The sequence below is a fragment of the Camelina sativa genome, chromosome 9, assembly GCF_000633955.1.
Source record: "Camelina sativa cultivar DH55 chromosome 9, Cs, whole genome shotgun sequence".
NCBI classification, from domain to species: domain Eukaryota; kingdom Viridiplantae; phylum Streptophyta; class Magnoliopsida; order Brassicales; family Brassicaceae; genus Camelina; species Camelina sativa.
Window position 1 is genome coordinate 24,777,993 of NC_025693.1, and position 25,333 is coordinate 24,803,325.

A 25,333-nucleotide genomic window follows, 5' to 3' on the forward strand; every position below is an offset into this window, starting at 1 on the left:
TGAGTGCTTTAGTTCAAAGGAATTCGATAGCTGAAGCTAAGGAACTCTATAGTAGAATGGTTGCCGTTGGTGTTGACGGTGATAATTGCACAACGCAGTTGTTAATGCGAGCTAGTTTGAGAGAAGAGAAGCCTGAGGAAGCTTTGGAGGCTTTTAGTAGAGCTATCGAGAGAGGAGCAGAACCGGATGATTTACTGTATAGTCTTGCTGTTCAGGCTTGTTGCAAGACGCTCAATTTGGATATGGCTAAGAGTTTATTGAGGGAGATGAAGGAGAAAACGTTGTGTGTCCCTTCGCAGCAAACGTATACTTCTGTGATTGTGGCTTCCGTGAAGCAAGGTAACATGAAGGAGGCAGTTAGAATTAAGGATGAGATGGTGAGTGATGGGATACCGATGAATGTAGTTGCTGCAACGAGTCTGATCACGGGGTACTGCAAGATCAATGACTCGTGTAGTGCTTTGGAATTGTTTCATCAGATGGAAAAGGAAGGCCCCTCTCCAAACATGGTTACGTTTTCGGTTCTGATAGAGTGGTGTAGTAAGAACGGGGAAATGGAAAAGGCGGTTGAGTTTTACAAGAAAATGGAAGGTCTAGGTCTTACTCCTTCTGTCTTTCATGTCCACGCGATAATCCATGGGTGTTTGAAAGGCCAGAAAGAGGAAGAGGCACTGAAACTCTTTGACGAGTCTTTTGAAACCGGTCTTGCAAATGTGTTCATATGTAACAGTATATTATCTTGGTTATGCAAGCAAGGTAAGATAGACAAAGCCACAGAGTTATTGAGGAAGATGGAAACTAGAGGTCTTGAACCAGATGTAGTTTCTTACAATAACGTGATGCTTGCCCATTGCAGAAAAAAAGACATGGACTTGGCTCGTACTGTTTTTTCGAATGTGCTGGAAAAGGGTCTAAAGCCGAATAACTACACGTATTCCATTCTGATTGATGGATGTTTCAAGAATCATGATGAAGAGAACGCTTTGGAAATCATCAATCAAATGACTTCTTCCAGTAATGAAGTCAACGGGGTCGTATGCCAAACAATTATCAGTGGTTTGTGCAAAGTTGGTCAGACATCCAAAGCAAGAGAAGTGTTGGCAAATATGATCGAAGAAAAACGGTTTTGTGTTAGTTGCATGAGTTACAACAGCATTATAGATGGATTAATCAAAGAGGGTGAAATGGATTCTGCGGTTGCAGCTTACAAGGAGATGTGTGGCAATGGTGTTTCTCCAGACGTCGTTACTTATACCATCTTGATGAATGGGTTATGCAAAAATAACAGAATGGATCAAGCATTGGAAATGAGAGACGAAATGAAGAACAAAGGTGTTAAACTCGATATCACAGCTTATGGTGCTCTTATCGATGGGTTCTGCAAAAAGAGTAACATGGAAGGCGCATCTGCTCTTTTCTCTGAACTCACTGAAGAAGGATTGAGACCAAGCCAACCTGTTTACAACAGCTTGATATCTGGATATCGTAACCTGGGGAACATGGCAGCTGCGCTTGATTTGTACAAGAAAATGTTGAAAGACGGTGTACGATGTGATCTTAGTACATATACAACACTGATTGATGGATTGTTGAAAGAAGGAGATTTGATCCTCGCCTCTGATTTGTACACAGAAATGCAGGCGGTGGGTATTGTCCCTGATGAAATCATGTACACAGTCATTGTAAACGGTCTTAGCAAGAAGGGACAGTTTGTGAAAGTGGTTAAGATGTTTGAGGAGATGAAGAAGAATAATGTGACTCCAAATGTTCTTATCTACAACACGGTGATTGCAGGACATTACAGAGAAGGAAATCTCGATGAGGCTTTTAAACTTCACGATGAGATGCTTGACAAGGGTATTCTACCCGATGGTGCTACATTTGATATTCTAGTTAGTGGGCAAGTCGGAAAATTTCAACCTACGCGTGCAGCAAGTTTGTAGTCTGGCGAAACCGTGCCACGTTATTGACTGATGAGTTAGAGTTAGCTTTGGCTTTCCGTGAGACCCGTTAGTCTGACAACTTAAGGTGTGCACTATTTCAATCTGCACGGTTTTAGTATGGATGTTATTCATGAAAGAGGGAGACTTTTAAACACTTAATGTAAAGAAACTAAGAAGAGCCTTCTGTTTTTGTCAGTTTTATAAAATACTGACGTATTCTTTCTTATACTGAGCATCTTTATTTCGTCATGTAAACGAGGTTGCAGTTTTTTGAAGGTCTTATGAAGCATATCTAATGTTGGCGAGTGATGAACCAGTGCACTGACTTGAGTCTTTTATCAAACTCTTCATATGATTCTCCTAGCATATTGTCTGCTCGAGTAAGGCTGCTCGATGTGAACTGGAACAGGAAAACGCGTAGCCTTCTTCCAGATTCAAAACCCAGAAAGGATCAACCTGCAACTGACACAAGTATAGGAGGAGATGAGTGAGAATAAAGACAATGCTAAGCCTGCGAGGTGTTAGTTATCTAAACCGTTTAAGTTACAAGATTCGGATAGTCTTTCTATTTGTCTGTCTCTCTCTAGCCTGCTTCTGAGATCAGCTTTAAAAATGGTTTTGGGGTTTTCAATTTATAGCTTGGTGATTTAGTCCCCTATAAGATTGACCTTGTGGTTCTGGAACTAAATTGCTCTATTTTTGAGCAAACCATAGCAGATTAAATTAATATCAAAAGCTTGCTTGTACGTGTATTGCGAACTAAGTTATAATACGAAATAGCTAGTCACGATATTTTTTTTGAATAAAGTTCACCTTGTCAAGAAAAACAACATCACTAGAAATATCGTTTTCATCTTTTGTCTATGTGCAAATTCTTCTTGATGATAATAACCAAGTTTGGTATATAATTTCACTTGAAGTTAGAGAACAAACACTTCCAATACTTCTCACTCATTAGGGAAAGAATCAAATTTATGGTCGATATACAATATAATGAGATAGAAAAAAAAAATTATTATAGTTAAAAAGAGTGTAGTAGATGGATCGATCCTATGGATCAAAACAAGTGGACATGGAGGAAGAGGAAGTGGTCATGCTGATATAAGGGAATCCTGATGATGCTGCAACTGTCTTCAAAGGTTTCATGGTCGCCGTCGTCATGGGTAAATATATCGATGATTGCTTACCGAACAAACCCATCGTGGACCAATTGATACCCTTGTAGTAATCGCCCGTTGTCAACTTCATATTTTCAGATGACGACGAAATTCCAAGACTTAGTTCAAGATCATTGTGAGCATTCCCTAAAAAAGAAAAAAGAAACAAAAAAAAAGACAATGTTAATGGATAAGTTGAAGATCGATGTTGATAACTAACTAAGTAACTAGTAGCTTAAAGAGAGGATGCTAAAATTTTACGGTTTTTTGCTTTATCATATCAAAAGTAAATGTGAAATTTATGGTAGTGAACTCTATTTGCTTCAATTAATGAACCAGTCTTATAATAAACATATGTATTTACATTGTGACCCACATTTATCAATTACCTTTAATATGGGCACCAAACTTCATGGCTCCATCTCCCTTTCCCAACTCATTGTATTTTATTGCTGCTGCATCCCATCCTCTGTGATTTGTTTACACACGTATAACAATTTCCAAGTTACTCACAACATTACACTAAGTCACTAACTCTTGGTTCATAAAAGAAACCAAACTCTTTAAACGGACTATATATATATGGTCTTTTTTGACTATCAACTTCGAAAAAAAAAAAAAATCAAGTTTGCAGATAAGAAGGTAAAAAATAATCGAAACAAAAGTAACTTTGGCTTGGTATTAATTTGAGGGGGATAATATTAAAAGTTTTTGAAAATTACCATTGAATTCGAAAATAAATTTGGGTAGAAAAAATGTGTACCTTCTCGAGGTTTTTTTATTTATTTTAGTTTGGAGTCATTGTATGACTATTTTATTTTTTTCTGTATAATTATTGTATTTTAAGTAATTCTAATTAAGAATCATATTTAAACCAAACATATATTAATGTGGTCATATGTGATTGAATTGAATAAAAAAATATTCTTTCTTATAAATTCTCTTTCAGTATATAGAAATTAATATTCTTAGGTTTGTTGTAACTTTTCTAAGCAAGTTTGAATTTATGTAGGACAACATTATTTTTTTCCAAAAAGTAAAGGTTAGGCTTTGAATGGTATAAAGCACTAGATGAATCAATGGAATAAAACATAAATTCAATAATGTATATAGGTGAAGTGAACTATATTTTCCATGAGGTAGATTGTAAATAGTAGAATTAGGCCATATATATCAGAAAGTATGAATATTTCTACCATATATTTTATTCAAGTACTCAGACAACTATCACTACGTACTTTAAACTTGTTAAGGATCATTTCCCATAAGTAAGATTACGTGTGTAACGAAATATCAAGAATTCGGATTAAAGAGAGTATAAAATGGTACCTGTTTTGAAAGAGATGAATCTGATCATGAGTTTTGAACTGGGTGCATTTCTGAAGAGCCAAGCCTTTGTATTTGGAACTTCCTCTTCCGAAACTCGCACTCTCTCGCCTAAGTGTTTGCACGAACTCCACCTTATTTAAATTCTTCATCTATACGTCATTTATAGATTAGTTAGATCCATACATTTTTCATATAATATAAATAGAAATAACCCATCTTCATATATAACGTATTAATTATGGTTTAACCTTATCGATGTCATGCCTGTAATCATCCACGACGAAATTGATGTCTGCATCGAGACCACGGAATTTGATAGCAGCTCGGTCGTACGCCCTGGTATATATTATATATGTTCACTTATTAATAAGTCAAATTCATATTTCTTTATTGTCTTCAACAAACTCTAATGTGTATATGTTGACAAAATTACACTAATGAAAATGACGAATAAAGTAACGAAATTAATTAAGTCTAATGTATATAGAGTTTTGTTTTACCTTGCTGCTGCGTAGGCAGTATCAAATCCGCCTGTTACAACGACAAAAAATAAGTGAAAGGAAAAAAAAGTTAGATCATTAATCAGCAAAATGTGTTCAATCAAACGTGAACGACAGAGAAGTATCAAACAAACATATGTCATGAGCTGTAATAGTCTATTATGTTTTGTCTTTTACAGAATAAAAAAGATAAATCTCTTAAAGAAGAAAAAATAGATAGTTGACAAAAAAAAAAAAAAAAAAAAAAAAACTTTTTTAGCGGTACTTGTTAACAGATTTTGTCAGACAAAATCTACAAATCAAATTTATCACAAAAATATGATAGATTCATTTTTTTATGACTATAAATAGACATACACACACGTAACTAAAAAAAATTGTCACGACACAATAATTAAAAAAAAAAAGNATAGTCTATTATGTTTTGTCTTTTACAGAATAAAAAAAGATACATCTCTTTTTTTTTTATTTTATTTAACGCTATTCATCTCTTAAAGAAGAAAAAAATAGATAGTTAACAAAAAAGGAAAAAAAAAAAACTTTTTTAGCGGTACTTGTTAACAGACTTTGTCAGACCAAATCTACAAATCAAATGTATCACAAAAATATGATAGATTCATTATTTATGACTATAAATAGACATACACACACGTAATTAAAAAAAGGTAGTCACGACCCAATAATTTTTATAAAAAAAATCTGCTCTATACTTACCCAAATAAACTTGCTTTCCACAATCCCTACAAATTCATCAAATCCCAAAACCAAAATTAGAGATAAATATAGCAATAATAATGAAAATAAACAAAATTTAATTTTTATTGTTTACCAAATATGAGATTCCCAACGACCGGTGCGACGGTAAAAAGTGACGCCACGATATTGGGAGCTTCGAGACCTTGGTCCTCTTCTGCTCTTCTTCAACACTTTTTGTGTATTCCTTTGTAAAGAAGACAGATTCAACCAGTGACTGTCCTCGACTGAGAATTCAATACTCCGACGAGCATCAGCCACTGGAAAGAGATCTCCTGTTTCTTTAGGAGGAGGAGGAGTGACGTCATCGTCACGTTTGAGAATTCCAAAAGTGATGAAAGCATCTCCGGCTGCAGAATCTGTGGTGGAGGAGGAGTTAGATTCTTCTTCACCGGTGGTTGAGTTCATGAATGGTACTTTACGATCTTGATCCGCATCATAGGAAGAAAATATTTTAAGGTTAAGATCCAACATGATCGAGTCTTAGTAGCTAGCTACAAACAGCGTCCTTCTTTTTTTTTCCGGCGAGAAGAGAGATAGAGAGGGAGAGAGAGAGAGAGAGAGAGAGAGAGAAGATAAGTGGCAAAATGTGAGAGAGAGAGAGAGAGACTTCTAAAAGAGGGAAGAAAAAAGAACGTGGGACGTGTTCATTGTGAAGGTTGCATTGGATACACTTGCCCTTTATTTGCCTTTTTCAACTTTTTTTTTTTTTTTTTTTAAAAATTATATAATTGTACTTGCCTTGACGATGTATCGAATAAATATTATTTTGTCCTATATATTAGTTTTCTTTTGGTTAATTAAATATGGGAGCCGTAGAGAGGGTTGTACGATGAGTTTTATTTACACTTTCTTTGATGTCGTAAACACAACGCGTTAGTACGATGTAAAAAACAAAAATAATCTGTTGAATGAACTTTATCTTCCTTTTAATGAACTCGACCTAATTTCAAGCACCAGTACTATCTTTCTAGCTTTCTACTAGGTAAAAGACCTCATGGTGCTTGATTATATTTATCTAGTTTTACATCTTTTGATGGAGTCATCAACAAGATTAAGAAAATTGATAACATCAGCAAGAGTTTATGAAAACATTTATAAATGTTGTTTCTAATAATAATTTAACCAAAAGTCAAACCTTAAAGAACGTATTTTATTCTGATTGGTTAAATAGTAGTTTCTATACTTTTCTGAACAAAAAAAAATATCCAACCATTATAATTTATAGTTTAATTGCCGAAGACATTGTTAATGCATGCTCGAATGTAGTATTGTCTAAATACATAAGATTATAATTTTCTTATTAATTGACAAGTGTACGTTATTAAAGACGATATATAGGTAGAGTCGAGAAACAAAATATCAATGAAATTAAGATAGCTCCGTCAATTATAAAGAAATAAAAAAAGTCAATATCTGAAATTTTCAACATTCCTAGTAGCAATATTGAGAATTAACAAATCTTAATAATTGTACAATTTTTCATTAATTACTAACATAAATAGACAGCTATAACAGGTATTGTATATCGATGATACTATGTTTGTTATAGATATGTTTGGTAGTCGGTAATAGAGTTTTGACGACAACGTTTTGAGGAATCATGATGAATTATGCGGTTGTTGTTCCACCTCCTCTTTGTTTAGTGCTTAGGACATACTATTAGTATCAACAAATAAAGAAAATTAGTTCTTGATTAGGAAACTTTCCTTATTCTTTGATAATTACTTGTTTTTTCTTTCTTCCATAGTTAATAAGATCTATACATGATTGGACTTGAATTTGGAAAAAATGTAAACTAATGATGAAGTATATACAATATGACTAACATCATAAAATCATTTTCAATATTACTACATCTGAACTTGTAATTTTATTTTAACATGTTGGTGTTAGTGAAATACTAGTATAATGATTGTATTATCTGATTTAAGCAGTTATTTTATTACAAAAATATATGAAACACAATTCATCAACATTAATTAGTTTTTTGCTACAAGAACTTTTTTTAAAAAAGTTTATGTTGTAATAATAAAATATCATATGGCATATAGCGACAACAATTATTGATAGGTCCCTCGTGTGATTCCAAACGTGCCAAGATATGAAAACAATCTAACGGTCAGGGATTTTTTTTGGTATACTTAGATATCTTCAACGTGTGAAATGCAATCACATGTGATTTTGTTTCTCTGTGCGTCGTCATTAAACGAATCAGGACAATCCTTTATTTTTTTTTAGTCTGCCGGCCTCTCTAAGTTTTCGTAATATTTCATTTAAATGGAAAAGGGTTGTCCTTGGGGTAAAAAAAGGAAAAAAATAAGCTAAATCTTGATTGAGATTTCGTGAGAGTTGAAGATTTAGCTTATATGGTTGATCTACATGAAGGACAACTCGATTGCATTTCATCTTATATCTTCTCCAACTGTTTGTGGATCTCTTTTCGTGTATGAGCTTCTCTACCGTGTCATTATAAGTTTATTTCAACATATGTCATATTTTGAAACATTATGTATTCTTATTTCTTTGTTCTTATTTCTTTGTATGAACATATCTCTTTATAGTGGTAACTATATCTCTTTCATATATATATATATAATGAAAGAGATATATATTTTTATCACTACAAGTGTTTTAGAAAGGCTTACGAAACACTAAAGAAAGAGTTGATACTTTCTTATTGTAAATTTAATTTCTTTTGTTAAATCCTATAAAAGTTATAGGAAAAGGAATTTTAAAATGGATGGTAAGCAAATAAATCATTACAGATATTTTAACTATCCTCCTCACGATTTTTTATTTTTTTTGTTTCTCTCTTCCGTAGTGGAATGGATCTTCAATTACAAATAATTGGAGGAACAGGAAGATAATCTAGACCACAACATAAACTATACAATAAAAAAAAATGATATATGTAATGGTCAATGAATAAAAGAATAAGAGAGAGAGAGAGGGTGTGATGTTTACACGTTTAGGGCCCAAACCAAGGATGGGTCCAATATGCCAACTACTATTTCTTTATGTATTGAGAGCAGTAGAGTGATAATAATAAGAGAGAGAGAGAGAGAAACCTTAATGGAGACAGACGGACGACAGTGGCGTTACGTCAATTGTCATATTATTCAACCACTCTCACTAATCAAACTCCAAATCTTTACAATATGATAGATTTGATGATAAGTCTGGTTCTCAAATCCCAGCCGTCAGTTTATCTAAGAAATTTAGATTTTTAAGGAATCTGGCCTTTCCTTATTTGGTAAGACTAAAGATATCTCTCTCTATTCCTTGTAGTTCCCCAATAGGTAAAAGAAACCTAACCTTTTTTTTTGTAACATTATTTATAACTTGCAGTGCACAATAACGTGATGACATTAATCATTTATATAGTTCACTGTTATAATTTATTTTGAAGTCATCTACACTTCAAAATTTTATACTCAAGCCTATACTTGATTCGACTGCTATAACTTCTTTTAATGATTGTATCAGCTATGTCATCCTTAACCAACCATTGATTTTTAACTGCTTTGATTATATATTACTACTGAGGAGGTTAATCCCTTTGTTAACCTTGTGCTTGTGCACTTGTGTTTATAATTTCTTCAGCTAAACAACACAATTCTAGTTTATAGGGGTTTATTATATTGCTTACAAACTCGATCGGACCCAGAATTTTGACTAAATTTTTTGTTGAAGTCTTCTTATATTAAAGCTAAGCTTACGACTTTTGAAAAACGAATTAGGATGGCTGCAGTCTTTGTAGAATCATATATATAGGGTTATGAACTATTAACATCTCTGGTAAACACATGATCGATTGTAATAGTGTTTTACAAAGTATGTGAGGGAGAGAGAAGGGGTTGCTCAGACTAATAAATATGACGCTCGCTGGTTGGTACAACAGTTCTATTGAAAAGGGCGATAGAGAAACGAGTGGAAACGCATGAAGCACGTTATATATAAAATTTAATAATTGAGCATTCAACCATATTCTTTGATGATTGCTTGGGTTCTTTTTTTTTCCATAAATTTCGTTGTTGTTGTTGCTGTTCTCACTTCTCAATCTTTAAAAATAAAATATATTAAAAAAAAAAAAAATTTGGTTTTAGCATTTTTCGGTTTAATGTTTGATGCACATATGATGAATAGATGATGTGATCGGAACAGTTTTGGATGACGTGGTGGCTTCCCCTCCTCGTTTCCGAAAAAGGCAAAGAAGCTGATTAATAAAAGAGCTCAGCCCTCAAGTTGTTTCTCTTGAAGTGACGATAATGCCCCTCTCGAAATAAACATGTGCTCTCAAGTCTTAACTGAGTCTTTAAGTCTTTTAACTCTTGTTCAGTCTTTTAGTGTTTGTTCAGTTCTCGACTCTTCCCTTCTTTAGCTATAGGGACAGTATGTGACTATGCGAGACACAACATAAAAATGGAAAAGAGAAAATCAGAATAGAATTAGTCAAATTAGGTGAATAAAGAAAGAGAATTAAATTAGGTGATGGTATGGTTTATATCCAGAACAAATATTATGGTGCTATTTTTACATTTTGGTGCAATTTAGTATCAAGAAACAACTGAATAAATTTAATCGGATTATAAATACATCCACATACATACAGTACACACTTCATATACACATGTACATTTACATTATACATGCATACACAATTCATATATCACAAATATCTGTATATTTTTTGACGCAACACATTTCCATATTGGTTTTTTTGACTCATAACATTTTTGGGTATTGAATTTGATTTCTAACATTTCTATATTAATAATCGAGAAATTCAGGATCAGAATTTAAACTAATGTTTTGTTGTTGAGTATCTTTATACTCTTCCGTATAATTTTTAATGTTGGTATAAAAATTTATTTTCGTCTTTAGTTCGTTGATCATTATGCTTTGAACTTTGAAGTCATGCCACCATGTGAGGACAGTTTTAAAGGGGATGATATGCTCGATTGGATAACACAGTTGTCGAAGAGTGTCTTGATTAATATAATTTTTTTTAAACATATGCCAGAGACGTTCATATTTCGTAATGTATCTTTATAGAATTCTGATATAATAATTTTGTATTTATATCGATTTCTTTGATATCTATTTATATGTTTTTGATCGTATTCCTTAGATTGTATGTAACTAATTCATTTGTTATTGTTAAATCAACTAAGCTACATAGTCCATTATATTTGATTAACACTAAAGTTACCATAGTTACATACAAACCTCAACGACAAGCGAGTGATTGCCCTTCTCTGACCTTTGCAACGACCCAACTTGCGAGAGTGGACATTATGCTTATTTGCTCAATCGGTTTTCTAAAGGTTCCTATATCAGTATGTGGTGGTTGGTACAGTCATGCTCAAAAACTAGGAGCCTAGCTAGAAAAGTAGCTAGCAAGTCCTCTACCATAACCCGGCGCGATTCCGGATAAAACAGTTCCAAAACATTCTCTTCTTTTTTCATATGCTTTGGCAATATTGGACCAAACTTCCAACTTTTTTTTTAAAAGTCATCTCGCATTAATGCAAATGTGTTACGTTGTCAATTTGTCATCTTTGATTTTTTTTTTTTTTTCTTTTGTCAACTCTGAAGTAGGTAGATCTCAAAATGTGAACTTGGCGTCCTATTGACCATGGGCATTGGTTGTCCTTCGTTTTTGGTCCCCCAATTATAATAGTATTATTTTGAAAGGTTCTTATCTAGTATGAGCATTGGTGTCTATTTGTATTTGGTCCCCCAAATAAAATAATAATATTTTTAAAGTTTAAAATATTAATTATTTAATGTTGAAAAACAAAAACATACAATTAAGACATTAAAAGTAGAAAACATAAAACATAAAACATGAAAATGAAAACATCAAAGGAAAAGAAAAGAAGAAATAACTTGTGAATATTTTGTTGCTTTGATATTGTTTGGTATGAATGTTTTGTTGCTTTGATATTGCTTGGTGTGAATGTTTTGTTGCTTGAGCATTGCTTGGTGTGAATGTTTTGTTGCTTGAGCATTGCTTGGTGTAGGAAGAAGCTTTCCATTCGAGTCTCTTAAAGAAGAAGAATCAATAGTTTGACTCTCTAATCCTCTTTCTGCAGGCTGAAGCTCTAACAAATATCCTTCATCTTCTTCTGAGTCGCTTGCTCTCTTTATGGATTTAACAAGATATCCAAAGAGTAACTGAACTTTTCTCGACATAAGGACCTAACCACAATCCAAAGGATACTATTACCATCTTTTTACTCTGTCTAGTCAAATGGAGGATGCAATTGTAATGAAAGTGTACCTTCATAGCCGCCTCCCTGTTCCCATTAGGGGCTGATGTTAGTATATTCTTTGATACGTTTATGGACTGCACTATTCCACGATCTTGCAGTCTCTCTGATATGGTAGCAGCCAATTCTACTCCTGCATAACCGCAGCCAACAACAACTACTTTTATGGTAGAGCCGTCTTTAAAATTCTTCCTCTCCAATTTACTCAGCTTTTCGTTAAGCTTCTGCAATAGCATAATGACAGTCACGATTTAGTCAAAAAAAGAGTGTACAATTCAGTTTAACCAATCCGAACCAAAGCAAAAACCATATCAACACGATCAAGACGGTTCCTCCAGTAATGAAACTTTCAGACCCATTCACTCCTACATGGTCACAAGGAAACTTTCATATGCATCTGTAAGAATTTGTTTCAGCAGCAAAAGACAATCACAACAACATCTGAAGCAAAAGCAAACTGTTTGAACTTGGAAGACACATAAGAGCCATCTATCAGTCAGTAGTCAACAAAGAGAATCAGAGTAATTGTATTCACTAGAAACCATTCTAAGCGATTTCTATATGAAATGAAATCACCAAGGGGCTCATTAGGTATATACTGAACCAAAACAATGAAAAGCAAGGCCTGCTTTGTAGCCAATACATCCGACCCATTTGAACTTTGCAAGAACCTCCAAACTACACTCTGCACATACACAAAAATGAATACTGTAAATCTAGAACTAGCAAGCTCTTAACAAAGATGTTTGATCCTAAGCTTATATTCACCAACCTGAGGTAAAACACATCTATAAAAGTGGTGCATATCCAGAATGATATCATAGTTCCAAATGTCCCGATAGACGCTGCAACGAAATACTAAATCCAGAATGGACCATACCTGCAAATACAGTCAATATCAAACACTTGAAAACCAAATACTAAATCTCCTACGTTTTTATATGAGAGCTGGAATAGCTACCACTTAGGCTTATCATTCAACAATAATTGCTAAATACAGAACTAACCAGAAAAACAAAACAAAAACCCAAAGATCTTACGCAAAAACATAGATGATGACCATGAATGACGAGAGCCACATTTCTGCAATCAGTGCAATCAGTATGAAAGATAACTTTCACACTGTGCTTTTTCTCTACTTGGCATTGGTTGTCCTTGAAACTATTTTGACCCTCAAGATCAAACTCAATCCAGATTCTACCTTAGTTTCTACAATTCCTTTTGGCCTTAGTTTCTAAAATTTTGATTCAACAGCCAAACACAAATCCCATAAGACGAAACAGACATCAGAAAACTGAAAACACATTAACAGAAACAAACAACAGCAAAAGCTCTCAAACTAGAATACAACCGAACCAGCAGATAAACTCAAACCAACTAGGCAGCGCCAGAAACCAATTCTCCGGCAGGAGAAGCAGCAGCAGCAACAGCGGCGGCACCACCGTCATCAGAAGCAAGAGTGAACGGAGTCCATTCCGCCGGGAGAGGAGGAAGAGGAGCACAAACAGTAGGCTTTCTCTTAACGTCCCAAGGCTGAGTCTTCTTCGGCCTCGACTTCCTGTGATGCGCAGTCGGTTTCTTCTGCGGCCTTGATGAACACTCAATCAGCATCCCTAATCCTCCACCTCCTCCATTTCCCAATTTCGGAACTTGGAATTGGCGGAGAACCGGAGAAGCAGCAGCGACAGTGACGATTCCGGTGCCAAAGATGTGTATCGCCGTCGAGAGAAAAGAAAGAAGCCAAAAATTTTTTCGTTTAATCCTAGAGAAATTCTACACCCAATCACAATAGAGCACGTGGCGAAGTGGACAGACGAAAAACGTCCTAAAATAAGAAGCGTTTCTTCGATATTGGACCTTTTTGAATTAAATTAAAATCAGAAAAAAACGAAGGACGGTCCAAGTCATCACTGTTGTACATGCTCTTAGTTCCAAAAAAAAAAAAATTAAAATTTCCTACATTGATTGAGGGGCAAAATTACAAAAAATTAAATGTAGGATGAGAGTGGAAACTATCGATCTTTGGGGGGAACATTTGAAAACAAAANTTTTTTTTTTTTTTTTTTTTTTTTTTTGTTTCAACGTCTTTCTTTCTTTCTGGTCTCCGGGACGGGACTGGCCAAATCTTCAGATTTGCCGAAACCCCCAATTTTGCAAAATCCAATTTTTACATCAGAAACCCTAATTTTCTTACCCTTTTCGATTCAATTTTTGGGTGTTTGGCAACGATGGACGATTACACCAGAGAGATGATGGATCTCAAGACCTTAGTCACTCGAACCCTTGAGAAGAAAGGTGTTCTCGCTAAGATCCGGGTACCAAATTTCATTCCTTTTTCTTTTCTCCTCTCTTGTTCTGTGCATTACATTATCGAGTCACATTCAAATTTCGCTGAGATTTGTGGGGAGAGACACGACTACATTACTCTATTTTGTTTTCTAGGGTTCCTTGCTTTTTCAGATCGAAATGTTCGATTTTGTTTTCTAGGAATCTTGATACTTTCCATGTGAAAATCCCAATTACGTTGTAGAGTTAATGTATTGAAAAGTTGTTTTTTTCTTCTGTTTCTATACTTATGCTGAGAGTTTAAGTTGCTTGTGTAGGCTGAGCTCCGTGCGAGTGTGTTTGAGGCAATTGAAGAAGAGGATAGAGTGATAGAGAACAATGAAGGACTGCCTCCAGCTTTGTTGGGTAGCTGCAATGATCGTGCAAGGCAGCTTCATGCTTCTCCTTCAGGTTCTTTTTATTTGTATTCACAAGTTTTGCTTATATCTCATTTTCACTTTTATCCTTTGGATCTTGTCTTGGAAAATTTTGTTTTTTTCACAAGCCTGCCATGCTTTGTTACTACTCGATAACTATTGGCTTGTTCAAAATGTGACCCCTTTCTAGTCGGGCGAAATCGTATCATGAAAAACGAAACTTTGCTTTCTCCTATTGCTAAACACTATGGACGTTGAGGTTTTGTGCAGTTAAGTAGGACATTTTGATCACCTTTTAACATGTTGGATTGCAGGCAGGTTACTATCTGCGTTGATTTGTGAATACTTGGACTGGGCACAACTAAATCACACACTCAAAGTTTATCAACCAGAAAGCAATTTGGTAATAAATATAATCCCTTCTTTGATTTTTTTTTTTAATATGTATTTCGTTTAGTTAAGAAGATTGTGGATGAGCTTTTCTCATTTATCTGGTGATTTGCCTTCTGCCTGAAAACCCTATGCAAAGCCAAAAGATTCGTGGAAGTCTGAGTTACGCGACTTTAGTAGCAGCAATGGTTTTGAGCTCAACAGAAATGGAGATAGTGGACCGCTCCTTTTAGATGTTCTTGAAGGATTCTTGAAGTTCGAGGTACTTCTTTCTTTTCTTCCCCTGTGAATATGTCTGCAGCCAAGTGGAAAACTGAATATTACTGTCTATAACTTTTTCTCTTGGTTTACAAGCTTTACTACCATACTTCAAACAAATTGTCCACCTGTATGTAGTATGTGATGTTGTAGTGTTTTCTGTTTTTGTACTATAAGTGTAGATGACCAATGCTAGTTGGTTGACCTGAAGCTTTATAAACACCAACGTACATAAAATCTTGGTACTTTGTACTCGCTACTTCACACTTTTCCAAGAAAAGAAAGTGTGGTAGTCGAGATGAGAATTCTTCAGAGATTTGAGAAACAAGTTTAGCAAATTGCAAGCCTCGAGTTCTCTTTACCTCCAAGGATTAATGTTTCCATTCTCTTACCGTAAATCCATTATCATCAGTCTTTTGCTATATTCTCGTCAGGTTTGGTGATCAACAATTTTTGTAATGATTTTTTTTCAGAGCATGACGCAGGGCACGGGTGGTAGTTCAAGGAGAGAGTCAGAAACAGAGTCGTCATCAAGCCTTGAGTCTAGAAATCCTCCTCGCAGATCATCTGCTTCTGATAACTTACCTCCTCAACGAAGGTACACCTATCTCCAACACCATGCTTTGCCAAACCAAAGTTTTATTTTTTTACCATTCAATGTTGCTTACGAGTCTGACATGATCGATTTACGTATCTTAAATAATCGCAGGCCGGTTGCTTCATCGCAAGCATCAGGTTAGCCATCATTTCCCTATTTTCCTTGAAGTATTGGTTAAAAATGTGTATGTTTCATGATTTTTTTGATAACAAATAAATTGAATAAGATGTTTCAGATAGAAGAGGCGGGTTGTCTACTTCAGGGTACAGAAAAGACGAATTCAATTGGAGACACGGTAATCAAGATGCGCATGAAGAGGTAATGAGAGCTTCGGCGGCGCTAGAAAATCTTCAGCTCGATAGGAAAACTCGGAACTTAACATCGTCTTGGAGGTAAGCTTTCAAGACTCTTAAACATGAATTGAAAATACCAGACTGAAATGAGAAACAAGTTGTGGGGTGAATCTGATCCATCGGGTTTGCTTGTGTTGTGTTGTAGGAATGTGAGGGATGGAACAAATGAAGAAGAAGGGAGGGATTGAGTTTAGGGTATTTGGACAAAAAAAAGTTCAGCTGCTGGATTAGATAATGGTGTGTGTACGTGATATATGTATGTTCGTTATTTGCAACGTCGTTTTCATTAGCTTCTTTATGTTTACGCTGCTGAACATCTGTCTCCTTAAGAACTTTGGTTGTCCCTAAAAATGAATGAAACAGTTAGTAGTAATGTTTCCTTCTGAATGTCATTAAACACAGAACAATATTTAAAGTTGTAATGTTCACAATCTTCATTAGGATCAAAACTCATTTTTTTTTTTTTTCTAAATCCAATTGTTTTGATTTTTTTTGTGTGTGTTAGTATTTTTGAATATCTTCTTCTTCTTCTTCTTCTTCTTCTTTTTCTCTCTCATCTTCTTCGTTTAAAGTTTAAAACTAAAGTATAACTGAGAAAGCCACTCTGGCTGAACCATCGCGACGCTTCTCTCCGAACGGCAATTTTCAAATTCTCCAGTGACCAAAACTCCGATTGCACCCAGCAGGAGGGATCTGTTGTTAATTTTGATTCTGACCTTCGAATCAAATTTTGGCTGTGGGAAACGATACAATGGACGCTTATACAAGAGAGATGATGGATCTCAAAACCTTGGTCACTCGAACCCTTGAGAGGAAAGGTGTTCTCGCTAAGATCCGGGTACCAAATTTCATTCCTTTTTCTTCCTTTGCCCATACATTGTTCGGAATACTTCAAATTTTCCCAGAGAAAAAAATTAGCTTTTTAATTTTTAGGGTTCGCGCGTGCTTCGAGATCTTTGCTTAGTGGATCTAATGTATTTGACATATTCTCGATGATCTTAGTTTACTTATGGATCTGAATTCTCCATCTTTTAATCATATTTTGAAATTGAGTCTTTGTGAAAATTTTGTGTCTCTATAGGCTGAGCTCCGTGCGAGTGTGTTTGAGGCAATTGAAGAAGAGGATAGAGTGATAGAGAACAATGAAGGATTACCTCCAGCTTTGTTGGGAAGCTGTAATGATCGTGCAAGGCAGCTTCATGCTTCTCCTTCAGGTTTCTTTTTGCCTATATCTCTCTTTGAATGGTTTGTTTGGTTCTAAATGGCAAAGTCTTGATTTGGATGTCTTTCTTGATACTTTATAACTAACTATTTGGCTTGTTAAGAAATGTGTTTCCTTTTTCTTGTTCGGGTGAAATTGTGTTAAGAGACTTAAGACCAAAGCTTAGCTTGCTTCTATGTATAGGCAATGTGAATATTGAGGTTTTTGTGCTGTTGAAGTAGGTCGTCTTGATCACTTTATGAATGTTCAAATGCAGGCAGGTTGTTATCTGCATTGATTTGTGAATATTTGGACTGGGCGCAACTTAATCACACCCTCAAAGTTTATCAACCAGAATGCAATTCGGTAATCAATATATTTCATTTTCTTTGATTTTTTCTAGTCTTACTTAAAAGTAGATTGAAAGATGAACTTTCTAACTGATGTTGTGATCTGCATTCTGCCTGAAAACCTATGCACAGGCAAAAGATTCTTGGAAGTCTGAGGTACGTGACTTTAGTAGCAACAGCGTTTATGAGCTCAACAGAAATGGAGATAGCAGACCGCTTCTTCTGGATGTTCTTGAAGGATTCTTGAAGTTCGAGGTATTTCTTCTGTTTTCACTCTGAAGTTGTTTGAAGAATACCTTTAGCTTTCTTTTCTCTGTTTTACAACCATACTTCTTACAAATTACAATAGTCCAGCTATGTTACGTGATTTCTGGGCATTAGTGTTTTCATTTCCTATTCTCTAAGTGAAGATGACCTAAATACCAAATAAGATAAATTCTTGTTATATTGTACTTACGACCTCACAGTTATACCAAGTAAATAAAGTGTCTTACTCGAGATTAGAAATTTTCAGAGATTTAAATAACGAGTTCAGTGAATTTTAAGCCTCAAGTTCTTGTCACATCCAAGGATTAATTTGTCAGCTGTATACTTTTGAGATTTAGTGATCAACATTTTTCTTAAATGAATTTTTCTTCAGAACATGACGCAGGTCAAGGGTGGTAACTCAAGGAGAGAGTCTGAAACGGAGTCTTCATCAAGCCTGGACTCAAGAAATCCTCCTCGGAGATCATCTGCTTCTGATAGCTTACCTCCTCAACGAAGGTAACTCCAAACTCAATGTTCAAAGATGTTTAATCTTTCATGCTGCTTATGAGTGTGGCATGCTTGATTAAAATGGGCAGGCCGGTTTCTGCATCTCAAGCATCGGGAACCGCTACCTCAGGGTACAGAAAAGACGAATACAATTGGAGAAACGACAGTGAAGATGTGCCGGAAGAAGTGACGAGAGCTTCGACGGCACTGGAAAATCTCCAGCTCGACAGGAAAACTCGGAACCTAACATCATCTTGGAGGTAAGCTTCCAAGACTCTTCTTATATTCATATATACCGTACAAGTTGGATCAAATCCAAGATTGAACTGAAAAGCAAGTCGTGATAATCTGATCCCATTGGTGTTTTGGTTGTGGTTCAGGAATGTGGGGGATGGAACAAGTGAAGAAGAAGGGAAAGATTGATCAAGGCTTTCGTTAAAATTTCAGCTTGTGAATTAGTAGTAGTACGTTTATATATATTGTATGTGTGTGTGTATGGTTTTCAATGTTTGCAACTGGTTTCTTTAGCTTTTTGTTTGTCGTGTTTTGTCTGAGCAAAAGAAAGAAATGGTTTGAGAAAGCTTTTGGAAAAAGTAAGATTTATGGATATAATTTCCAGCCAAATGCTATCGTCTTCTAAACCTTATCTATGAAGATGATCTATGAAGATGGTAGAATTAAGTACACTTAAGCCCTTAATCTAAACCTTTTTCTGTGCAACAAACGCAAAATTGACACAAAAATTATCAAATTTTACTTTTGTCATAATTTAAAGAAAAAATAGTCTGAAATAAATATTTGTTTGGATTTGATCAAAAAATAATATATATATATATATTGGCAATCCAAGTTAAAAATATACTATTAGCATTTTTCATTAACTATTTAAATTATATTTTTAAAATGATAATTTCTATTTGATTGCTCTAATTTATTTTTGTTAAAAAAAAATAAGGAGAAAAAAACAAGGAACAGGGGGTGTTGTTGTTAGGGTTTTAAAGCATTCTTATTTGTTGTTCTGCTTTCCTCTTCTCAAGTCAGTCACATTCTCCGGCGTCGCCTCAATTCTCAGTCTCTCTCTCTCTCACCGGTAAGTCAGAACTAGCTTTTTTGCTTTTTTCAACCTTTTTGTTGATTTTTTCTCTTCTATTAATTTGCTTAGTTCCGCTTGTTCAGTCTCTCGAGCTACATACTCGCCATTGGCTCTCTCTGTATGCTCTTGCTTAAATCTTTATTCGCTTGAAAAGTTTTAGCCTTTTGATAATTTACTGCTCTCTACCTCTCTCTTATTGTATTTGCTACTGTTTGAAGTCATGGAAGCTCAGATTTTGCAGTCTTCTTCTTCCTGCTTTTCGTCTCTTCACAACACTCTCAATCGTTACCGTTTCTCCTCTGTGTCATCACTAAGACCTCTCTCCGTCAGCTTCACTCAGACGACGAGAGCAAGGACTAAGGTTTCTCGTGTTTTATCCATGTCGAAGAAAGATGATGAATCCATGAAAGATGATGAATCCATGTCGAAGAAAGATGATGATGAATCTGATAGTCTCACTTACAAAGATTCTGGTGTTGATATCGATGCTGGGGCTGAGCTTGTTAAACGAATCGCAAAGATGGCTCCTGGAATAGGAGGATTCGGTGGTCTCTTCCCATATGGTATAGTTATTAAAACTGCAAACTTTCACCTGAATGTTGAAACTTTTTGTATTCTTCTGATGAATAAAGTGTTTAGGGTTTGTTTGAGCAGGTGATGAGTTTCTCGTAGCTGGTACGGATGGTGTAGGGACTAAATTGAAATTGGCATTTGAAACTGGAATTCATGACACCATTGGAATCGACTTGGTAAAGATATAGTCTTTTGTGTGTGTGTTTGTGTTTGTGGCTTTATTTATTTATGCTGAGTCCCCAAACAAGACTTCATGGTTTTGCTTTGTTGTTTTTGTTGTTGTTATAGGTTGCGATGAGTGTGAATGATATTATTACTTCTGGTGCAAAGCCTATGTTTTTCCTAGATTACTTTGCTACTAGTCGTCTTGATGTAGACCTTGCAGAAAAGGTACCATATGTTTCATCTCTTTTAATCTTTACTTTGAGCTTGCTTTAGGACTTGATATTGATGTATGATTATTTGTTTCCAGGTCATTAAAGGGATTGTTGAAGGTTGTCGGCAATCGGACTGTGCTCTCTTAGGGGGAGAGGTATGTGTTTACAGTTAAACTCAATTGCAGGTTCTGACAATGTAGTTTACTCATCTTTTCATGATTTTGTTTTGGTTGTTTTTAGACTGCAGAGATGCCTGACTTTTATGCAGAGGGCGAGTACGATCTCAGTGGGTTTGCTGTAGGCAGAGTAAAGAAAACTTCTCTTATCAACGGAAAAAACATTGTTGCTGGAGATGTTCTTATTGGCCTCCCGTCTAGTGGCGTTCATTCCAATGGTTTCTCTTTAGTAAGAAGGTAAAAGTTAGCGATACTGGACGTTTTATAGTCTTATAATTTCACGCCTCTTAACCACATTCCATTGGCATCCCAATTGTTCCAGGGTGTTGGCTCGAAGCAATCTTTCGTTGAATGATGCGCTTCCAGGTGGATCAACTACCCTTGGTGAAGCTCTAATGGCACCTACTGTCATATATGTAAAACAGGTTGGTTTTCTTGTCTACAGAAATTTCATCATGACATTTTGTAGCAATTCTATAACTCCTTCTCTCTGCTTTTCACAGGTACTTGACATAATCAGTAGAGGAGGAGTGAAGGGGATAGCTCATATTACAGGTGGAGGTTTCACAGACAACATTCCCCGAGTCTTCCCTGATGGTTTGGGTGCTGTTATTCACACCGATGCTTGGGAACTTCCACCTTTGTTCAAATGGATCCAACAGGTAATGAATGAGGAGAGAATCATAAATACCTCAGAACAGAAAGATTATGTTTTATACATCAGAATGTTTGATTGTTTTCTGGTTTGTTATATAGTCTGGGAGGATAGAAGACAGTGAGATGAGACGAACGTTTAATCTGGGAATAGGGATGGTTTTGGTGGTTAGTCCAGAGGCAGCTTCGCGAATACTACAAGAAGCCAAGAATGGGGACTATGTCGCCTATCGCGTAGGAGAGGTTATAAACGGTGAAGGCGTAACCTATCAGTAGAATGCTGCGTGTACTTTTTTTCTTTTTTCTTTTTCTGTGTTCTTGAAGTTTTTGTTTCCCACAGTTCTTTAAGAATTGAGTAATTGTGTACGGTTTAATGAGGTTACAAACCATGAGATGAGGCATTTTTGAGAACGTCGTTCTAATTTTATAATAACATAACCAATGTAATTGGTATGAGTTTAAAGCTCATGTTGAAGGAAATTATGGTTAAACTTTTTATAAAATATAAAGTATTGCCTAGTTGGTATGAGTGAAGGTTAATTGTCGCAGAAAAAAGAAGTTGTGGGAATTCATATATTATAAACCGAATACTTGCTAGTTTACAGATTAATGAACTATACACCATTCATGTCTTGTTGTATGTATCCCATCTTAGAATGAATATAATTATAGCATACCACAAACAACAAATGAATATATTTAAAACTTATGTCCAAAACTCCAATCCGGAAATATGAAAAAAGGGTGACTGAGAACTGAGAAGCTATTTGCGACTACACGGTCACGGAGGATGATATAGCAACTAACGTTTGACGATGTAAGTGGAAAAGAGAGCTTCAAGGTTGATTATACCAATGAAATGTCTTGGACCTTAGGCTCTGTTGGTTCAGTATTAGTCTCTTTTCCCTCTGTTGATGATGGCTTCTCGTCATTAACATGCTCCGGAGTTTTTTCAGGTGTTGTGTTCTGCAAATTGCGGGTCAGTTCATATATGATCATGCATAAAGAGGGAGAGACTATTTGGTTTTAATTTCTAGGTGTTTCTTAATTGACGCCGTCTCTAGATATGTTCTGTGTAAGAAGAAGACTTACCTTGTTCTTGTCGCGCCACCCTAGCCCAAATGGACGTGCTAGCAAACTGATCCTGCTTGGAGGAGGTTCAGGTGAATTATCATTGATATTTTTGACAGACGAATCTTGGTTCACTTGCCTGTATCGGTAACATATGTATACCCAAGTCAGTGTACAAACGGGAAAGTCATTAGTCAATACGCGTCGTGTTATAGTTATGTAGACAATTTGTGTGTTTGAGTTGTCTCAGGTAAAAAGGACACACCGTGGTGAAGGTTGTGCTTTGAGTTGGCCAGATTGATACTGCAAAGTCGCCTCGAGCATGGACTCTGCCATCACTGCCCTCTTCTCCATTTCAGCAAGTGCAGCAACAGCTTCCTCATATTTTTCCTAGACCATTTATCATATTCGTTACAGAGAAGATCAAAGATTAAACAGGAGGATACAAAAAAGGAAGAGGAAATAAAGTAGTATTTGAAACATGCAGCTCTGAAAACAAACAGACAAGTGTTAAATACAGGATATACAGAGATTACATTTCCTAAAATAATGTGTAACTCTACTCCATGGAAGGCGAGTAACGACCTACTCCTACTAAATAGCCTAGCCACATTTGTGATAGTATGAGTCAGTGCAAACGTTTTACCTGCAAGACTTGAGCAGCATATCTCTGTGCTTCTGCATCCTGCTCAGCAAATCTTCGTGCATCTTCTGTCACCTTCTGTTCTTGCTCCACCCGCATCAAGACCTTCATAAGTATCAATTAATCTCAGAACTTGTCTCAGCTATAACGAAAAGAAAAACAGATTGATCATCCAAATGCGAACCTGTAGCATTGCACCTTCTTGTTCCTGCTTATCAGAGAGGAGTCTCTGAACTTCGGCCATCTCTTGCTCTAACTGTTCGACCTGAAGTTCACATTCATGACAAGCAGCATTTCACATCTCAAGACCATCTTAAAACTAACTAAGCACCAATAAGCCCTCAAAACTGGATCAGCACAGAGATGAGAGATGAGGAACCAGCAGGAGAAGAAATGAGAGAAGGGAAAGCAATGATGGTAAAAGTGAGGGCGAAGGTAGTCTTTGTATTCAGACCATGGAGACAAGTAACATAATGCGAGCTTATAGCTTAACTGGAAAATTAATTGTCAAGTGGTAAGCTTTATGAGAATACCTTGGCACTCAGTTGACGCCGGTTGTCTTCCTTAACTATCTCCATGAGTGCTATCTCCAACTCTTCAGCCCTACCAAAAAATAGGAAGATTGGGAGACGTTACATATTGAGGAAGAATAAGGAGAGAGATAAAATTTCTACCGTTTTGTGTCCAATTATTATTGAGAAAAGAACCTAACCTAAGTAGAGCTGATCGTTTGTCCTCAAGCAACTTGCAGAGATCAGCCTTCAACCACAGAACCTGAAAAAGTTGTCAGTCAACTTCTTAGAAGGGGGTTTCATGACTGTAGGTATTCAAGTGAACAAGTGATCTTTTCACCAGATATAATTATCTGGCATTCAAGTGTACTCAGGGAAGCATCTACAATCCAATAGGAAGGACAAAAAATTACCTGCGCTTGAAGATCTTGAACAGAATCTACCTCCCCATCCCCAGTCAGGCTAACTAACTGTTCATCTGCATTACTTGATCCTGATTCAGATCGAGACAAACTCCCATTTGCCAATGAGGGTTTGCTATCTACCAACACAGATTTTGGGTCTTGCTTGAAATTATATAATTTGGAGGCAAGACCCTTAGAATCCCTCCAAGCTTGAAGTCCCTTCGATCTTTCCTCAAGTGAAGCTATCACAGCTGGCCTATGCTTGCTTCGTAATTCCTGCAATCTAATTTCATGGACATTTTGGTAACCCATGCAAGCAGTTAAAACGAGCTGGCTACTATCAAATGTTGATCCAGTCAGTGATTGTAGCAAAGTAACAGCGTCTCCAGCGTCCTTCGTTGTAACTAATGCAGGACCTGAGGTGAGTTAAAGCATAAGTTAGAGCAGTCTCAATGATGACGCCGATCCGTTTAGAAGGTCCGCAAAACATATCACTTAAATTGAAAGACCACCAGTTTTATCAAGTACCATATAGTTCCATCAATGCGAGTGCTGTTCTGAAAAGCATAACACGAGTTCCTTCAAAGAGAAGCACATCCCAGACTCTAAGAACTGCGATCAGGAAGACGAACATTTAGAAAGACAATGGATTCTCAGTCCCAATTCTTAAAAGAGAAAGATGTTCAAATTTTAACAGACTTCCATCCTAAATTACAAGTTACTCAAACAAGACAGCTTTAATTCCAATGTCTAAAACCTGACCACTTTCCCATGGAAGCATATTCATGAAGATGGAAAGAAACCATGGCCCTGTAACCCAAGCCACTTGCACTCCAAGATAATCCAGATGATGAACTGTAGACATACAAAAATTGCAGAGTTTAGTACTACTTCCTGTTAACAATCTGTAAGATGAAGCAAGAAAACCTGTTNGAGATCAGCCTTCAACCACAGAACCTGAAAAAGTTGTCAGTCAACTTCTCAGAAGGGGGTTCCATGACTGTAGGTNAGGAACTCACCCAATTTAGGAAATCTTTCTCGAACCAACTCCTCCAGAACTAGTTGATCAACCTGAGATATGAGGGTACATTTTGTCATGATGCTATAACCAGTCTGGCCCAAAAAATTGTGCAAATGTATAAACAGGCAACTAATATTATCACCTGAGACTCTATCATTTCTTCTGAATAATAACCATCGAAGTAGTCATCAATGATTCCTGTCAGTGCCCTGAAGATCATAAGTATTTAATTAGAAGGGGC

At 35.9% G+C, this 25,333-nt stretch overlaps 7 protein-coding genes across 8 annotated transcripts in view; 4 read left to right on the forward strand and 3 right to left on the reverse strand.

Annotated features, from left to right (window-relative positions):
* The window catches only part of LOC104712108 (pentatricopeptide repeat-containing protein At3g54980, mitochondrial-like), a 4,389-nt gene extending 1,689 nt beyond the window's left edge, over nucleotides 1–2,700 (forward strand). The window contains exon 2 of the mRNA XM_010428932.2: nucleotides 150–2,700. Coding sequence (XP_010427234.1) covers nucleotides 150–1,943 — 1,794 coding nt within the window. The 3' untranslated portion in view covers nucleotides 1,944–2,700. The remainder of the gene's footprint in view (nucleotides 1–149) is intronic.
* Nucleotides 2,864–6,344, reverse strand: LOC104712110 (AP2-like ethylene-responsive transcription factor SMZ). Its single transcript, XM_010428934.2, has 7 exons — nucleotides 5,759–6,344; nucleotides 5,644–5,669; nucleotides 4,930–4,960; nucleotides 4,678–4,765; nucleotides 4,430–4,578; nucleotides 3,490–3,569; nucleotides 2,864–3,247 (listed from the first exon to the last, which is right to left on the reverse strand). Exons 1-7 carry the CDS (start codon nucleotides 6,154–6,156, stop codon nucleotides 2,994–2,996), a joined length of 1,026 nt encoding a protein of 341 aa, XP_010427236.1. The 5' UTR covers nucleotides 6,157–6,344; the 3' UTR covers nucleotides 2,864–2,993.
* On the reverse strand, nucleotides 13,238–13,868 carry LOC104715675 (50S ribosomal protein 6, chloroplastic-like). The gene is made up of 2 exons (XM_010433066.2): nucleotides 13,857–13,868; nucleotides 13,238–13,733 (listed from the first exon to the last, which is right to left on the reverse strand). Exons 1-2 carry the CDS (start codon nucleotides 13,866–13,868, stop codon nucleotides 13,338–13,340), a joined length of 408 nt encoding a protein of 135 aa, XP_010431368.1. The 3' UTR covers nucleotides 13,238–13,337.
* LOC104712113 (protein TONNEAU 1a) lies at nucleotides 14,042–16,694 on the forward strand. Its single transcript, XM_010428935.2, has 8 exons — nucleotides 14,042–14,275; nucleotides 14,564–14,696; nucleotides 14,977–15,065; nucleotides 15,192–15,314; nucleotides 15,784–15,908; nucleotides 16,020–16,045; nucleotides 16,144–16,300; nucleotides 16,407–16,694. The coding sequence occupies exons 1-8, from the start codon at nucleotides 14,189–14,191 to the stop codon at nucleotides 16,447–16,449; spliced, it is 783 nt and encodes a 260-aa protein (XP_010427237.1). The 5' UTR covers nucleotides 14,042–14,188; the 3' UTR covers nucleotides 16,450–16,694.
* Nucleotides 16,781–19,192, forward strand: LOC104712114 (protein TONNEAU 1b-like). The gene is made up of 7 exons (XM_010428936.2): nucleotides 16,781–17,099; nucleotides 17,343–17,475; nucleotides 17,740–17,828; nucleotides 17,945–18,067; nucleotides 18,453–18,577; nucleotides 18,658–18,828; nucleotides 18,949–19,192. Exons 1-7 carry the CDS (start codon nucleotides 17,013–17,015, stop codon nucleotides 18,989–18,991), a joined length of 771 nt encoding a protein of 256 aa, XP_010427238.1. The 5' UTR covers nucleotides 16,781–17,012; the 3' UTR covers nucleotides 18,992–19,192.
* On the forward strand, nucleotides 19,553–21,909 carry LOC109124459 (phosphoribosylformylglycinamidine cyclo-ligase, chloroplastic-like). Of its 2 annotated transcripts, XM_010428939.2 has the most exons (10): nucleotides 19,559–19,658; nucleotides 19,745–19,779; nucleotides 19,880–20,224; nucleotides 20,316–20,410; nucleotides 20,523–20,624; nucleotides 20,707–20,766; nucleotides 20,852–21,024; nucleotides 21,110–21,212; nucleotides 21,291–21,449; nucleotides 21,544–21,909. In XM_010428939.2, exons 3-10 carry the CDS (start codon nucleotides 19,882–19,884, stop codon nucleotides 21,715–21,717), a joined length of 1,209 nt encoding a protein of 402 aa, XP_010427241.1. In that variant the 5' UTR covers nucleotides 19,559–19,658; nucleotides 19,745–19,779; nucleotides 19,880–19,881; the 3' UTR covers nucleotides 21,718–21,909. The 2 variants fall into 2 exon arrangements, with proteins under 2 accessions (XP_010427240.1, XP_010427241.1); XM_010428938.1 differs by lacking the exon at nucleotides 19,745–19,779 and having other exon boundaries at nucleotides 19,553–19,658.
* The window catches only part of LOC104712116 (TBC1 domain family member 10B), an 8,118-nt gene continuing 4,785 nt past the window's right edge, over nucleotides 22,001–25,333 (reverse strand). The window contains exons 7-18 of the mRNA XM_010428940.2: nucleotides 25,235–25,301; nucleotides 25,091–25,142; nucleotides 24,834–24,926; nucleotides 24,600–24,683; nucleotides 24,081–24,487; nucleotides 23,868–23,929; nucleotides 23,689–23,758; nucleotides 23,340–23,420; nucleotides 23,159–23,260; nucleotides 22,778–22,902; nucleotides 22,534–22,651; nucleotides 22,001–22,407 (exon numbers count right to left, since the gene is read on the reverse strand). Of these exons, the coding sequence (XP_010427242.1) occupies nucleotides 22,288–22,407; nucleotides 22,534–22,651; nucleotides 22,778–22,902; nucleotides 23,159–23,260; nucleotides 23,340–23,420; nucleotides 23,689–23,758; nucleotides 23,868–23,929; nucleotides 24,081–24,487; nucleotides 24,600–24,683; nucleotides 24,834–24,926; nucleotides 25,091–25,142; nucleotides 25,235–25,301 (1,381 nt within the window). The 3' untranslated portion in view covers nucleotides 22,001–22,287. The remainder of the gene's footprint in view (nucleotides 22,408–22,533; nucleotides 22,652–22,777; nucleotides 22,903–23,158; nucleotides 23,261–23,339; nucleotides 23,421–23,688; nucleotides 23,759–23,867; nucleotides 23,930–24,080; nucleotides 24,488–24,599; nucleotides 24,684–24,833; nucleotides 24,927–25,090; nucleotides 25,143–25,234; nucleotides 25,302–25,333) is intronic.